We start from the raw sequence: 14,811 nt of genomic DNA, 5'->3' as shown, positions 1-14,811 counted from the left end.
GAGTAGAACTGCCCCATAGGGTTTCCTAGGCTGTAATCTTTATGGGAGCAGATCGCCAGCTCTTTCTCCTGTGGAGCCACTGTGTGAGTTTGAACCGCCGATCCTTCAGTTAGCAGCTGGGCGCTTAACCGTTGTGCCACCAGGGTTCCTTTTCCAGATAAGTAGCAAATAATTAAAAATGATCTCAGTAGATCACTCTGCCTACTCTCTTTCTAAGCACAAACAAGCAAATGAAGGCACATGAAGACATGGCTACCCTATGTCTGTGGAGCTCCTGAATAATCCTTTTATTTTTCCCCTGAATATCAGGAAATGCCAGAAGTTCCTTGGGGATGATTTCCCTGGCACCCATTCTTGATGATCGCAGACAGTTAGTGGCTGGCTGTCACCAAAACATCTACAACAATTAGACTTATCCCCCCTCTTTGTGCTTCCTGCCTTTATGGAGCTATAGCTTTCTTTAAAAACTACAGGGAGAACGACATTGTCATATACTGGTGCGGTGATTCCTTTTCTACAATAAAGTCTAAGTGTTACCTAATCTTATGCTCCAAAAATCACTTGCACCCTAAAAGTTTACACTCTAAAACCCTTTCTTTTTCTTTTTGCTAAATTCTATTTATTTTGTTGTTGTTGACAAGATATACAGCAGAACATACACTGGTTCACCAGTTCTACATGTACAGTTTAGTGACATTGATTACATTTTTCAAGCTGTGCAACCATTCAGTTCTCGCCCTCTCTTTCCAAGTTGTTCTTCCCCCATTAACATAAACTCACTGCCCGCTAGGTACTTATCCAGTCTTTCAAGTTGCTGTTGTCAATTTGATCCTGTATAGATAGTTCTTGCTATGAGTCGGAATCGACTCGATAGCAGTGAGTTTGGGTTTTTTTTTTTTTTTTTTGAGATGGTTCTTAAAAAAGCATAATGTTCAAGGCAGGCTTTTTTTTTTTTTTTTAAACTAGTTAAGCTAAGTATTTTTTTATTTTAAGATGACTTCAGGAAATATTTATGGTTTAAGGTTTGAAGATTATCTCAGGGCAATAGTTTCAGGGGTTCATCCACCCTCCATGGCGCCGAAAATCTAAAGTTTTTTGTTTTTTCTGTTTTGATTTTTAATTTATTTCCAGGATTATATTGTATCTGAACAGGTGGCTTTTGGCCAAAAGTAAAAATATTTTGTCTTAACCAATGTGTATGTTTTCATAATATCCATAACATAACCAGCAATCCAAACTCTGCCTTTGGTGCAGGAGAAATAAGTTTTAAGAACACGGATATTCTTAGAAGTTATTTTGTGTGAGCAAGTCTTCATTTGTATTTAGTTTTTAGCTTCCGTGAGGAACAGTTCACAAGTATGCTGTGCTATCCAAATAAGGGAAAAAGCTTTTTGGAGGGAGACGGGGAGGGACGAGAAGTATGTGATCAAGTGAAAGTATTAGAAATGTTGATCCAGGATTCTCTTTTGGGAGAGTCCTTCAGACAAGAAATGTATTTACTTCATGAAAATGTATATATTTTACATAAGGCTATATATAAGAGGCACACAGTAGGTTAAGTTCAGTCTATGCAAGCTTAAGTATACAGTCTTCTTGAAGCTGTAATTAAGCTGTACTTACAAAGGAAGTGGGGGAAGGGCTGTCCTGAGGCCACCTCCTGTTTTTCAGTACTTGATTAACTTCCCAAATTACAATGGATAGTATGGAAAGTTCTATCTTTATTTGCAACTTTTTTAAACAGCCCAACTCCAAAGGTTTTTAAAACTCTTCAAGTCACCCTTTTTAAATTCCTCTTCATCCCAATATCAAGTTTAGACTTTTGAATTGATAAATATAATAAAGCAAGTAATATTTTATTGTGGCAATTCTGATTATGGGTTTTTCTCATAAAATACACGTTGTCATTTTTTAACCTAATATAAAACCGTGATTATGACGGTTAATAGTGAGCCTATTCCACATGGTGAATACAGGCTTGTGCAGCATCTGTTGTGTGTTGGTTTGTTTAGCTTTGCCTAATTCTTGTATCAAGACAGTTTTTCAGGTGAGAAAACCCAGATCTTCAAAAAAGACACACAGGAAGGCACTGTCTGAACTCGGCTCCCTGTGTTTCAGGCCGTAGGCCCCGCCAGCCAGACTCTGGTCACCCCAAACAGAGATGTTCAGAAAGCCGGAATGAAAAGCATCTTTGTGTCAGCTGTACTTGACTTTCATTCATAGGGACTGCAACCGTGCATACATCGTGTCTCGGCAGTATGTGTTGCATTACATATGTGAGTGACCAGCCGGACCCACGAGGTTCTCATTAAGAACCTCAGGGAGCAAACACCAGGAGAGAAAGGCTAAAAGACTCTTTTATTTAAAAAAAAAAAAAAAAAACTCTTCTCCACCAATTGGGCGTAACTTTCAAATGCCTTCCTGTCTGAAATTTTCCTATCCACTGCGTCAGCAAAAAGATGCAAAATCAACTTTGGGAAAGCCTGAGTCAAGACCATTTGACCAAGCTGGGGGAAAAGCGAACGTTTTAAGCTCCTCACTTTACAGCCTCAGCAGGACATTTCACTTGGTTTTACCTGTGCTTCTAAGCAAGAAGAAAATGAGATTCCTCTCTGTCAGTCACGAGCATTATGGTATACCATGTGTGACTATTCGTGTCTCAGCCCCTTCAATGGGCGTGATGGTATTCAAGGGACAGAAACAATTTGGAGCAAGGCTGCTTCTGTGAAAATAAGGCCCCCTCATACCCTTTTTTCATACCCTAGTCTTTCCTCAGTGGCTAGTCTACCAGTGTAGCCCCTTCTACATGCCACTGTTTGCATGTATCTCTTAGGAAATAAACAGAATAAACTGAACTGAAGAATTTAATTCCTAAAAGGAAAGTAATGAGACTCCTTTCATCTCAGTTCCCCACTTTTACCTTTGGTGCTCACACGCCAGGTAGCCTGGGTGGCATAAATGGTTGAGTGCTCAACTACTTGCCGAAAGATTGGCAGTTCGAAGCCACCCAGAGGTGCCTCGGAAGAAAGGCCTGGTAGTCTGCTTCTGAAAGGTCACAGTCTTGAAAACTCTGTGGAGCAGTTCTACTCTACACACATGGAGTCTCCATGAGTTGGAATTTACTTGATGGCAGTTAATGACAACAGCAGCCCACACACCAACTTCAAGAGGTCTCACTCTCTGGCTCTGTCAGACCCAGATGATAATCAGATCTTGTCCTCACAGGGTGAAGAAGCAAAGTGGTGGGGGGAGGGGGGAGGTAGAAGGTGGAGAAGCAACAATATTTTAAATTTTTGATAAGGCCTCTTGGCAAGTTGTCAGCATAAGGCTATGTTTTTGGCATTGAAAAATAAGTGGAAGCAGGAAATGATAGGCTTTTGGAGCTGAGGGTGTAGAGGCCCTTTTCAGGATATCCATTGTAACTACCTCAGTCAGCCTTGTCCTGTCCATGTTTATCTGTAAAATGGGGATGTTAATAGTTCTTGCCTTGTACGGTTACCTTGAGGATTACATGAGGTAATTTATGTAAAGCACTTACAACAGTGCCCAGCACCGACAGTATTAACTACCATTATTGTTATTATTGTTGTTAACAGATGAGGCAGCTGAGGTCCAGAGAGGTAACACAACTTGCGGAAGGTCACCCAGCTGGCCCACAGCAGAACCGGGACTGTTTCCCTGATATCCTTGGTGTAGTTGCAACCAAGAGCTCGGGTTCATGCGCTCCCTAATAGAACACAGCGTGTGGAACAGCTTGGGTTTTATTATGGCTACACAGGCACACTCAATGTCACCGCCTTTGTGCTTAGTGCCCTGTTTGAGTTAGAAATTTAATGAAGCTTTCTGTGTGTGTGTGTGTGCGCACGCGTATATGTTTGTAACGTGTCGCCTCCTGCATATTTAGTGTTCTTCCTTGGCATTAGCGTATTAGCATGTTGTCACTTTTAACGTTTCACCCACTGAGCCCGGCATTTAAAATGCTATTAAACTCAATAATGTTTCCAATAAACAGCCTTAGAGGGATAGAAAATAATTGGAATGACATTTTTAATAGGCTCCTTTTCTTGGCCTTCTGTGCTCCTCTCTGCCAGTGTTTGCAGAGAGGGGCTTGGTGGTATTGTCCCTGGTCTGAGGTCAGGAGAGGCTTATGCAGTGAAGTTTGCAGGTGCCAAAGGGGTCTTTTAAAGCACAGAGAATGGTTTTTACGCTGGAGAAGTTGAATTGCTATTTTTCGGCAGTCTTTTTGTTTTTTTAAATTAATGGACAGGGTGAATCTAGGAGCTTCCTTCCTCCTTCAGGTGGGTGCAAGAAAGCTTAGAGCCATATGTCTGGCCACTTTTAGCCGATGAATTGGACTTCGTGAAATGCATCTTTGTGTATCAGCCTAATTCTTTGCTCCTTCTCTCTGTCATATATATGTATGTGTATGTATATGTATATATATGTACAAATGTGTGCGTGTGTGTGTGTATACATACACACACACACACACACGCGGAACCCCGGTGGCACAGTGGGTTAAATGCTTGGCTGGTAACCGAAAGATCAGTGATTCGAACCTGCCAGCCGTGGGGGAGAAAGACATGGTAGTCTGCTTCTGTAAAGATTTACAGCCTTGGAAACCCTATGGGCCAGGTCTTCTCTGTCCTGTAGGATCACTATGAGTCAGAATCAACTCGATGGCAATGGGTGTCTCTCTCTCTCTCTCTCTCTCTATGTATATATACACCCCCCCCCCAAAAAAAAACCCAGTACCGTTGAGTTGATTCCAACTCATAGCGACCCTGTAGGACAGAATAGTACTGCCCCCATAGAGTTTCCAAGGACTCCAAAAGCAGATTTAGGAGAGACACAATGCAGCACATAAAATAACATAAAATGGAAGTAGAAGAGAACACATATATACGTATGTTCTTTTCTACTTCCATTTTATGTAGAAGCATTTTATATATTTATATAAAATATATATATTATGTATTTATATAAATATATATATAATATATATAAATTTGTATATATATTATATGTTTATATAAAATATATATAGTCTTTTCTACTTCCATTTTATGTTGTTTTATGTGCTGCATTGTGTCTCTCCTAAATCTGCTTTTGGAGTCCCTGGGTGGTACACACGGTTAATGTGCTCAGCTGCTAACCAGAGAGTTGGTCTTTCGAGTCCACCTAGAGGTGCCTCTGAAGAAAGGTCTGATGATATACTTGGGAAAAATCAGCCATTGAAAACCCTGTGGAGTATAGTTGTCCTCTGACACACACAGGGTTGCCATGAGTCGGAGTCAGCTCAATAACAGCTGGTTACTGGTTAAATCTGTTTTTGGAACAAATTTTTAAAAAATCGGGTTGAATCGTGCCTTTTTCCTTCTGTGGTTGTGAGGCAGCCACTTTATCTCCCTGTGCCCCAGTTTAACTTCTTCATCTATTCATCTCTAAGATGCTGAGATACGGTAAAGTGGGAGCAGGCAGGACTGCTTACAACAAAAGATGTACATTTTTGGAATGGTTTCTGCTGCTACCAGGACAGTGGGGGTGGAAAAACACTGGAATCCAGTGTTTGGGACTTAATGAGGGTCCTAGATCCTGTCGTTCGGAATCATGTTTGGAAAATATTTGTTAAACATTTACCCATGGTTACTAAGTGTAGCTGCTTATATTAGTTTATCAAATAGATATCTGTGAGGTAACTCCTGTGAGGTAGGTATAAGGTACCTGCTACTTGCCCAGCACTGGCATGGACCCTACAGGGACAGATAGGACGTGTGCACAAGCATGTTGTTGTTGCCAGGTGCCACTGAGTTGCTTCTGACTCATAGTGACCCTGTGTACAACAGAACGAAACACGCCCAGTCCTGCGTCATCGTTGCAATGTTTGAGTCCGTTGTTGCAGCCACTGTGTCAGTCCACACAGCTATAGAAGTATAAATGTGGGCAAATGGCAGGCTGAGAATCAGATAACCTCCCCCCGCCACCAAAAAAAAAAAAAACCACAAAAAACCAAACCTGCTGCTGTCGAGTCGATTCTGACTCATAGAGACCCTATAGGATAGAGTAGAACTGCCCCAGAGGGTTTTCAAGGAGCAGCTGGTGGATTCAAACTGCCAGCCTTTTGGTTAGCCACCAACCTCTTAACCACTGCACCACCAGGGCTCCAATCCACACAACTATAGAAGTATAGCAGTATAAGTGTGGGTAAATGACAGGCTGAGGATCAGATAGCTGAGTACAGTCCTGGTGCTTCTACCTGGTTTCAGTATTCATTTAACAAGTATTTTCTGAGTGCCTCTGAGTTTTCAGTACTTTCAGGATATGGATTGAAGACATTCAAGGCAAATAAGATCCCCACTTTCATAGAACTCATATTCCAGTGAAGGAGAGAGTTGAAAAACAAATAAAAATAAACCTCATAGAACTGTGTACTTAAAAGGGTGAATTTTGTAGCATGTAAATTATACCTTAACAAAGCTGTTTAAAAAAAGTCTCTGCCCTTGTGGAGTTGGCATTCAGGTTTGCCCTAATATATACAGGGCATGCAAAAACTGGACAATGAAAAAGGAAGACAGAAAGAACACTAACTAGACAATAGATGAGTGCTAACTTTGGTGAAGGGTAAGACAGTACACAATACTGGGGTAGTCAGCACAACTTTGCCAAGGTAAAGTCATAGAAGATTCATAGATACATCCAAATTCCCTAAGGGACCGAGTTACTGGGCTGAGGGCTGGGGACCATGGTCTTGAGGAACATCTACCTCGACTAGCATAACATAGTTTATAAAGAAAATGTTCTACATCCTACTTTCGTGAGTGGCTTATAGGATCTTAAAAGCTTGTGAACAGCCATCTAAGATGGGTCTACTGGTCCCACCCCGTCTGGAGGGAGAAGAAGAAAACCAAAGATACAAGGGGAAAATTAGTCCAAAGGACTAATGAACCACAACTACCACAGCCTCCACCAGACTGAGTCCAGCACAACTAGATGATACCACCACCACCGACTGCTCTGACAAGGATCATAACAGAGGAACAAAATTTAGAACAAAATACAAACTCACAAAGAAAAAGAAAGACCAGACTTACTGGTCTGACAAACTGGAGAAATCCTGAGAGTATAGCCCCCGGACACCCTTTTAACTCAGCACTGAAGTCACTCCTGAGGTTCACTTTTCAGCCAAAGATAAGACAGGCCTATAAAACAAACAATAACACATGTAGTTCCACCATGTGTGTGAGACTACATGGGCATACTAGCCCGGGGCAAGGATGAGAAGGCAGAAAGGGGCAGGAAAGGTGGACGAATGGAAACGAGGACCCCAAGGTCGAGAAATGGAGAGTGTTGACACGCCACGGGTTGGCAACCAAAGTCACAAGACAGTGTGTGTATTAGTTGCTTAGTGAGAAACTAATTTGCTCTGTAAACTTTCACCTAAAACACAATTAAAAAAAAAAAAAGACAGAAAAAGGATTGTTGAATTTGAATTTTGGTGTTGGTGAAGAATATTGGGTATACTATATACTGCCAGAAGAACTAACAAATCAGCCTTACCAAAAAACCCATTGCTGTTGAGTCGATTCCAACTGATAGCAACCCTGTAGGACACAGTAGAACTGTCCCATAGGGTTTCCAAGGACCGGCTGGTAGATTCAGACTGCTGACCTTTTGGTTAGCAGCCAAGCACTTAACTACTGCGCCACTAGGGCTCCAACACGTCAGTCTTAGAAGAAATAAGACTGGAATGCTCCTTAGAGGCGAGGATGGGAAGACTTCAGCTTGCTTACTTTATAGACATGTCATCAGGAAAGACCAACTGCTGGAAAAGGACATCATGTTTGGAAAAGCAGAGTGTCAGCAGAAACAAGGGAAACTCTCATTGAGATAGATTCTCACAATAGCTACAGCAGTGAGCTCTAACATCGAAGATCATGAAAATGGCACAGGACCAGACAACTTTTTCGTTCTGTTATACATAAGGTCATCATGAGTTGGAGCCGACTCAACGGCAAATAATACCACCACCAACAAAGGGCAAGAATATGTGTAGAGCCCACATACCAAATGTCTATCCTCCTTGAAAAAAGTATAAGTGGAATTATTCTTTTAGTAGTCCAGATAACGTACTCTGGAGCCCTGATGGTGCAGTAGTTAAGAGTTAGAGCGAGCTACAGCTGCTAACCAAAAGGTCAACAGTTGGAACCACTAGCAGCTGCTCTTTGGACACCCTATAGGGCGGTTCTACTCTGTCTTATAGTGTCGCTATGAGTCGGAATCAACTGGAGGCAACAGTTTTGTTTTTTTTTTTTCTTTTAATCGCATACTCTGCATTTATATACACTCTCACACAAAGCTCGTTTTAGTTGACTGAGCTTTTAATACTAAATGTTAGGGGTAACCCTGTGGGAAATATTAGTGAAAAATGCTGGTATGTATAAGGGAGATTTTATTATATAACCACTTATTTATATCTTGGAGTTAGTCAACAAAAGGTTGATCTACACACTGTACATATACCTATACTTGGAATTGTTTCATGCACATTGAAATTGAATAGATTTGTTCCTTGGTCTATATGATACTGTAACAACAATTTCATTAATGAAAGTTTTAAAAACAGATTTAAATATTATTTCATAGAATTATAGGCGTACCAGGGTGGTGCAATTGTTGATTCGGTCAGTTGCTAATCTAAAAATTGTCCATTTGAATCCACCAGTAAGTGCCTCCAGAGAAAGGCCTAGTGATCCACTTCCGAAAAATCAGCCATGGAAAACCCTATGGAGCGTTGTTCTACACTGACTCACGTGGGGTTGGCCTGAGTCAGAGTTGACTCAGCGACAACTGGTTTAATAAGAATGTAGCTCTTTAAAATTTTTTTTACTCTTTAATCCCTTGTGTCAAGTTGTATAAACACAGTTGAAGTTGTAATGTCAAAATAAAACAAATTCTGTGAAGGGCACAGGCAAGATTCTGAGATAGATTCTCATCAGGGGGGCTCCTTAGGGACAGTCTCTCTGTATGAGTGATTCTCACACTTGGCTACACATTGGAGTGCCCTGGGGAGCTTGATTATGTACTGATACCCAAGGGGCTTGTTTTAACTGGCTGGAGTGTGGCGTGGGCTCTGAGATCTCAGAAGCTCCCTGTGATTCTCATCTGCAGTCAGGGTTGAACACCAGTGCCCTACACATTGAATTATAATATATTTTAGAAATGGACTCTGGCCTACCTAAGGAGTCTGTCCAGGGGCTGTCACACAGTTGATGGGAGGCTGGAGACTCATAGGCGCTCGAGGGACTGGGCCAGGAAACTTCAGCAGGAGACTCTGGGTAGGCCTGTGACACTGACCAGGACTTCCTCTCATTCCCACCCAAGATCCAGACCCAGGAGAGGACATCGATTGGCTGGGCTCTGGTCATGGGGCCCTTCGTCCTCTGAGTGGGAGGAGGTCACCAGAAGTGACCCCTCCACACACAGCTGGGGAGAGGTGTACTGTTCGAAAGGAGAGATGGATGCCAATCAGCCAAAACCCCACAGAGTCCACTCGGTGGCCTTAAAAGATGAGCACATTTCCTGACTGACACTGAATGAGAGGTTTGCACCTAGAGCATGGTACAACATTTGTTAAATACTGTCTTCTTGCCTGCACGCCTGCCTGCTTTCCTCCTCTCTTTTTTCTCCTGCTTCTTCTTGCAGTGATTTCATTCTATTTGGGAAGACAAGGTTTGCCCTAAAAGGAGTCATGGAGGACAATAGAATTAGGTGTGTGGTCGGGTCAAGGATGACCAATGCAGGCAGAGGTCAACAGGCAGAGTCACTGAGGCTGGAGTGCTCAGGAAGGGCTATGTGGGGGAGCTGGACTCACGCTGGGCCCAGCAGGTAGCTTAACAACTGGATGGATCTGAAAGAAGACTGTTGGTGACAGAGAGGATGGCTTGGCTTGATTGGAGGCACTGGGGCAGTTCCCACTAGAGAGGGAGAGCAAATGCCATTGAATGAAGCAAGCCAGAACAGACTCAGCTTTTGAATTTTCATCTTACTCAACAGCAGCTATTGTATGAGTCCGCTTATGTGAATTGTCCAGAATAGGTAAATCCATAGACATAGAATAAAAAAAACCCAGTGCCGTCCAGTCCAGATTGCTAATTGTCAGGGCTGGAGGAGGGGAATGGGGGAGTGACTGGGTAATGGGTATGGGGTTTTCTTTTGGGTTGATGAAAACGTTTTGAACTAGGTAGAGGTGGTGGTGGTTGCTTAACATTGTGTGTACCAAATGCGCTGAATTATACACTTTCCAACAGTTCATTTTATAAGAATTTCACCCTGGTTAAAAACTGATCATTGTTGAGCACTTAATTATGCATCTAGGTTAGTTCCTTGGGAGGGGATATGAGGATAAGTGAGAGCATATGTCCTGCCTTGAAGGTTATATAGCCTGATGAGAACTAGGAACATACACATGGTAATAAAATAAAATATGGTACAGAATGCTTGTATCAGAAGAATCGATCCTGCCCTGGAGGAGTTAGGGAAAGTTTCATGGAGGAGGTTGCAATTGAATTGGGTTATAAACCATGAGTAGGATTTGGATCAGTAGAATATGGGAAAGTTATTGTGGAAGAAGAATGCAATATGAGAGGGGATAAACCCTCAAAAAGAAGTAGTGAGGAGAACATTTTGGCTGAAATGAAATACATCTGTTCTAAAGAAACACAGACAGTCGGACTAGAAAGATAGGTTAGAAACACTGAAAAAGGTCTTGAGGACCAAGATAAAATGGTTTTGAAGTGGGGAAAGGGAAGACCTGTTTATCTGTATTTAAAAGAAAAAAGTTGCTCGTCAAGTTGACTCCCACTCGTGGTGGTCCTGTGTGTGTCAGAGTAGAACTGTGCTTCTCAGGATTTTTAATGACTGGTTTTTCAGAGGTAGATTGCCAGGCCTTTCTTTTAAAGCACCTCTGGGTGGGCTCGAACTTCAACCTCTTGGTTAGCAGCCAAGCGCATCAACCATTTGTACCACCCAAGGACTCCCTATCTTTGTCTAATGTAAAAAAAAAAAAAACCACATCTGTTGCCGACGAGCTGGTTCTGACTCTTAGCGACCCTGCAGAACAGAGTAGAAGTGCCCCATAGAATTTCCAAGAAGCGCCTGGTGGATTCAAACTGCCAACCTTTTGGTTAGCAGCCGTAGTAGCTCTTAACCACGATGCCACTAGGCTGTCCATATGTTTGTATAGGGCTTGTGTTTTCCAGAGCTGGTTCTTATATAATTTCATTTGAGTTTTTTCTGCTGAGCTTGATAAAACATATCTAAGACAAGAGCACAAATGCATGAGAAGGCTCAAGCATTGCTGCATACAAAAAGTAAATAACAGCCTATGGAGAATAATGGGGCCGGGAAGAGTTTTGCTACTGGAGTACAGAGCAGGCCGAGGTCAGTAGGCTCTCGCTGGCAGGTGAGAAGTTTGAGTGACAGTGAGAGTCCGTAATACATGACTTGGTCATTTCCGTGCCACTTTTGCCACGGCCGAGTGTATTTTCCCACACATTCAAGTGTGCATCCTTCAAACCTCTGTTTTCAGAGAAGAGCCAGTAGGTCTTTATAGATGACGTATGTCCAGAGGCCTGGAAAAGGCCGGGAATCTGGGCCACCTTCTCACCTGGCCTCTGTACATGTCCCAGAATGGTGTGGATGATCGCTCACGCCCCCCAGCGGCACAGCAGAAACACGGGGAGTTCTAAAAGCTGCTAACAGCTGAGCCAGTGCCACCCCAGGCCAGTTGAGTGCAGTCTCTCACAGTAACCCCATGAGGGGGTACTACAAACATCACTGTTTTTATGGCAAAGGAAACTAAGGCTCGGGCGTGTACAATTATTTGCTCACGGTTACACAGCTGGCAAGTGGTGGAGTCAGCATTTGAACCCAGGTGGTCGATTCTGGAGCCCAAGCTTTGAATCCTCACACTTTATAATTTCTCTCCCCTGCAGGTGGAACAGCTGCAGTCCTGATTTGGCCATTAATAACCAAGCGACCACCAGGGTCTTTTCACAGCACAACTAGGATTTTAAAGGCAGCTTTCGAAATAAACAAACCAGCAGTGTGGGGTGTTACGTCTTGCTCCATGACCCACAGTAGAATAGATGTGAAAGTAGCAGCTGGAATTCTCTGTTTCTGAAGCTGAGTTTTTGTTTTCGGGGCCACTGTCCAATGTGCAGTCAGCCAACGTATGGGGGAAACCTCAGCTTCTCAAAGGCTATGATCTCATTTTCTCTCCATTTCTGTTATCCACAATGCTGGATGCACAGAACTTAATACTTGAAGGAAGGAAGGAAGGAATGACAACAAATTTGTCCCCTTAGTTCGTGCCATCTTAGATTGCCAAGCTGAGCTTGTTTTATTCCATCTGCAGTGAGTCCAAGTCTAGATACCAACCTGGGACCAGCACTGTTTCATTTGTTTGTTTGTTTGTTTTTAGCACAGGTAATAGAAGGGATGTCATTAGAGAAAAATGGAATAAAAACTGGTCTGTGGGTCTGGGATGTGAAAGGGGTGGGGGTTGGGTCCCTGTTTCTTATGATGTGACCAAGAAATTAAATTGGGACTTTTTTCCTTTGTTTTGCAGGTCACAGCCAAGACTGCCTTCCTATTTATTTTACCTCAGTATAATGTTAGCATGCCTACAGCAGGTAAGAAGAGCATCCTCCCCTGGCCCTGTTAACCCTGGAAGACTTGGGAAATTTCCTACCACTGTTAAGATAACAGTGATGGAGGGGCAACAGCCAGGAGCGTCCCATGGTTCTCTAGCTCTGGCGGTCGGAGGAAAACCATGGAGTGCTTTGTGTGGCTCTCATGCGTTTCTATATAAAGCATCTTGTGTTGACTTCTGCCAGAGACAGGACATGAGGCAACAGGACCATCACTGCATTCAAGAGTGTGGCTTCCCATTCTAAATTTTTGATGAGGAAAATGGGCAGGATGTTGCATTTTGATGGTGCGTGGAAACATGGTCTGGGACAGTGCTGCACCCTGACTGGGCTTGCAGGTGTCTTACTTTGCTGGGGCTGCTGTAACAAATTACTACAAAGTGGGTGGCTTCAAACAACAGGAATTTGTCCTCTTACCGTTTTGGAGGCTAGAAGTCCAAATTCACAGTGTTGGCAGGGAAATTCTCTCTCTGCGGCTCTAGGGAAAGACCCTTCCTTGTTTTTCCCAGCTTCTGGTAGCCCCATGCATTCCTTGGCTTGTGGCCACGTAACTCCAATCTCTGCCTCTAGCATCACATGGCCATCTCCCCTCTGTCTCTGCTCCTTTTTTTATACGGACCCTAGTCATAGAGATTAAGGCCAACCCTAATGACCTCATCTTAACCCATTACATCTGCAGTGATACTATTTCCAAATAAGGTCACATTCATAGTTACTGGGGGTCAGGACTTCAGCATATCTTTTGGGGGACACAATTCAACCCACCACATGTCTCAACAAGGGACTAGTACTAAGGCCCACCAATCAGAGCTGCTGCATCAGTAAGCCGGCTTCATGTCCTGTAGACAGTTGGTGTTTTCTGAGAGCTTACAGAGAGCCTAGCATCATGCCAGGTGCAGCACGGTCCTCACAAGCAATTCTCAGTCCAGCTGAGGGACTACTGCTCAAGGAGCAGCAGGACCAGGCAGGTGACATAAATGGCATAAAAAGGGCCTACCTAAAGGGGCAGCTGCTGGTCTCTCCCAGCCAGTTTGTTACATAGGAGTATAAACCCAGTGTTTCTAAGAGAATTGGAAGAAATCTCTTTTTAGGTAGAAATATCTTGATTTTTATTGACAACTAATATAGAAATTTTGGGAACACTGTGTTGGCCAAACCAACACATCTGCAGGCCAAGGCCAGCTCTCAGGCCACATGCCTGCAACCTTGGCGTTCTCAGGTCCCACCACTAGGAACCAGACACCAGTCATTTTTCTCAGTTGCAAAGAAAGCACTGGGTACCCTCTTGAAGAGTAAAGGAGGGAATTTTGTTTGCTAAATCTAGTTCTCTTGTCTTTGCTATGTTGTAGAAAGGATTGTTGTTGTGTGCTGTTGAACTGATTCTGACTCACAGTGACCCTGTGTAACAGAGTAGAACTGACCCACGGGGTTTCCTAAGCTGTAATCTTTATGGGAGCAGATTGCCAGGCCTTCTGCAGAGCTGCTGGTGGGTTCCAACTGTTGACCTGCCATTTAGCAGCCAAGCCCTTAACCACTGCACCACCAGGGCTCCTTGAAAGAAGGATTACCTTTGCTTAAACTGAGGTCCCTTTCTTTGCCTGGCCCCACCAATTACCAGCCGAAGGACTGTGGCAAATCCCTTAACCTATGCCCTATGGAAGGAAGACGCAGTCTTGAACCTTTCCTGTACTTGCCTGCCCCCTGCAGTCACTGGGGCCAGCCTAAGGTGGAGCTCTGCTTCTGAGGAAGCTACCTAGTTTCTCCATCTGAGAGTCAAACTGAGGGACCTAGCAAGAGAGGAAGTAATAAAGTCCATGCTCACTGAGGAAGAGACTGTAGAGTGCATCTCTGCCACCAATAGGCCAGGAAACGCCATTGCCATCACCAGTAACCATAGGAAACAAGGCAAATGCCTGCCCATTTCAAGTGTACTCCAAGGTCCCTGGGTGGCGCACACGGTTAAGTACTCGGCTACTAACCAAAAGGTTGGCGGTTCAAATCCACCCAGAGTTGTCTCGGAAAAGAGGCCTGGTGATCTGCTTCTGAAAGGTCATGGCCAAAAAAACCCTATGGAGCACAGTTCTAATCTGAAGCACATAGAGTC

At 43.4% G+C, this 14,811-nt stretch overlaps 1 protein-coding gene across 1 annotated transcript in view; it reads left to right on the top strand.

Annotated features, from left to right (window-relative positions):
• Positions 1–14,811, top strand: part of TRAM2 (translocation associated membrane protein 2) — an 87,425-nt gene that overhangs the window by 35,874 nt on the left and 36,740 nt on the right. The window contains exon 2 of the mRNA XM_049894126.1: positions 12,626–12,689. Within this exon, the coding sequence (XP_049750083.1) occupies positions 12,626–12,689 (64 nt within the window). The remainder of the gene's footprint in view (positions 1–12,625; positions 12,690–14,811) is intronic.

This window comes from Elephas maximus, chromosome 1, assembly GCF_024166365.1.
Source record: "Elephas maximus indicus isolate mEleMax1 chromosome 1, mEleMax1 primary haplotype, whole genome shotgun sequence".
NCBI lineage: Eukaryota > Metazoa > Chordata > Mammalia > Proboscidea > Elephantidae > Elephas > Elephas maximus.
Note: the sequence above shows the minus strand (reverse complement) of the source record. Positions and strands in the feature narration are given on the sequence as shown.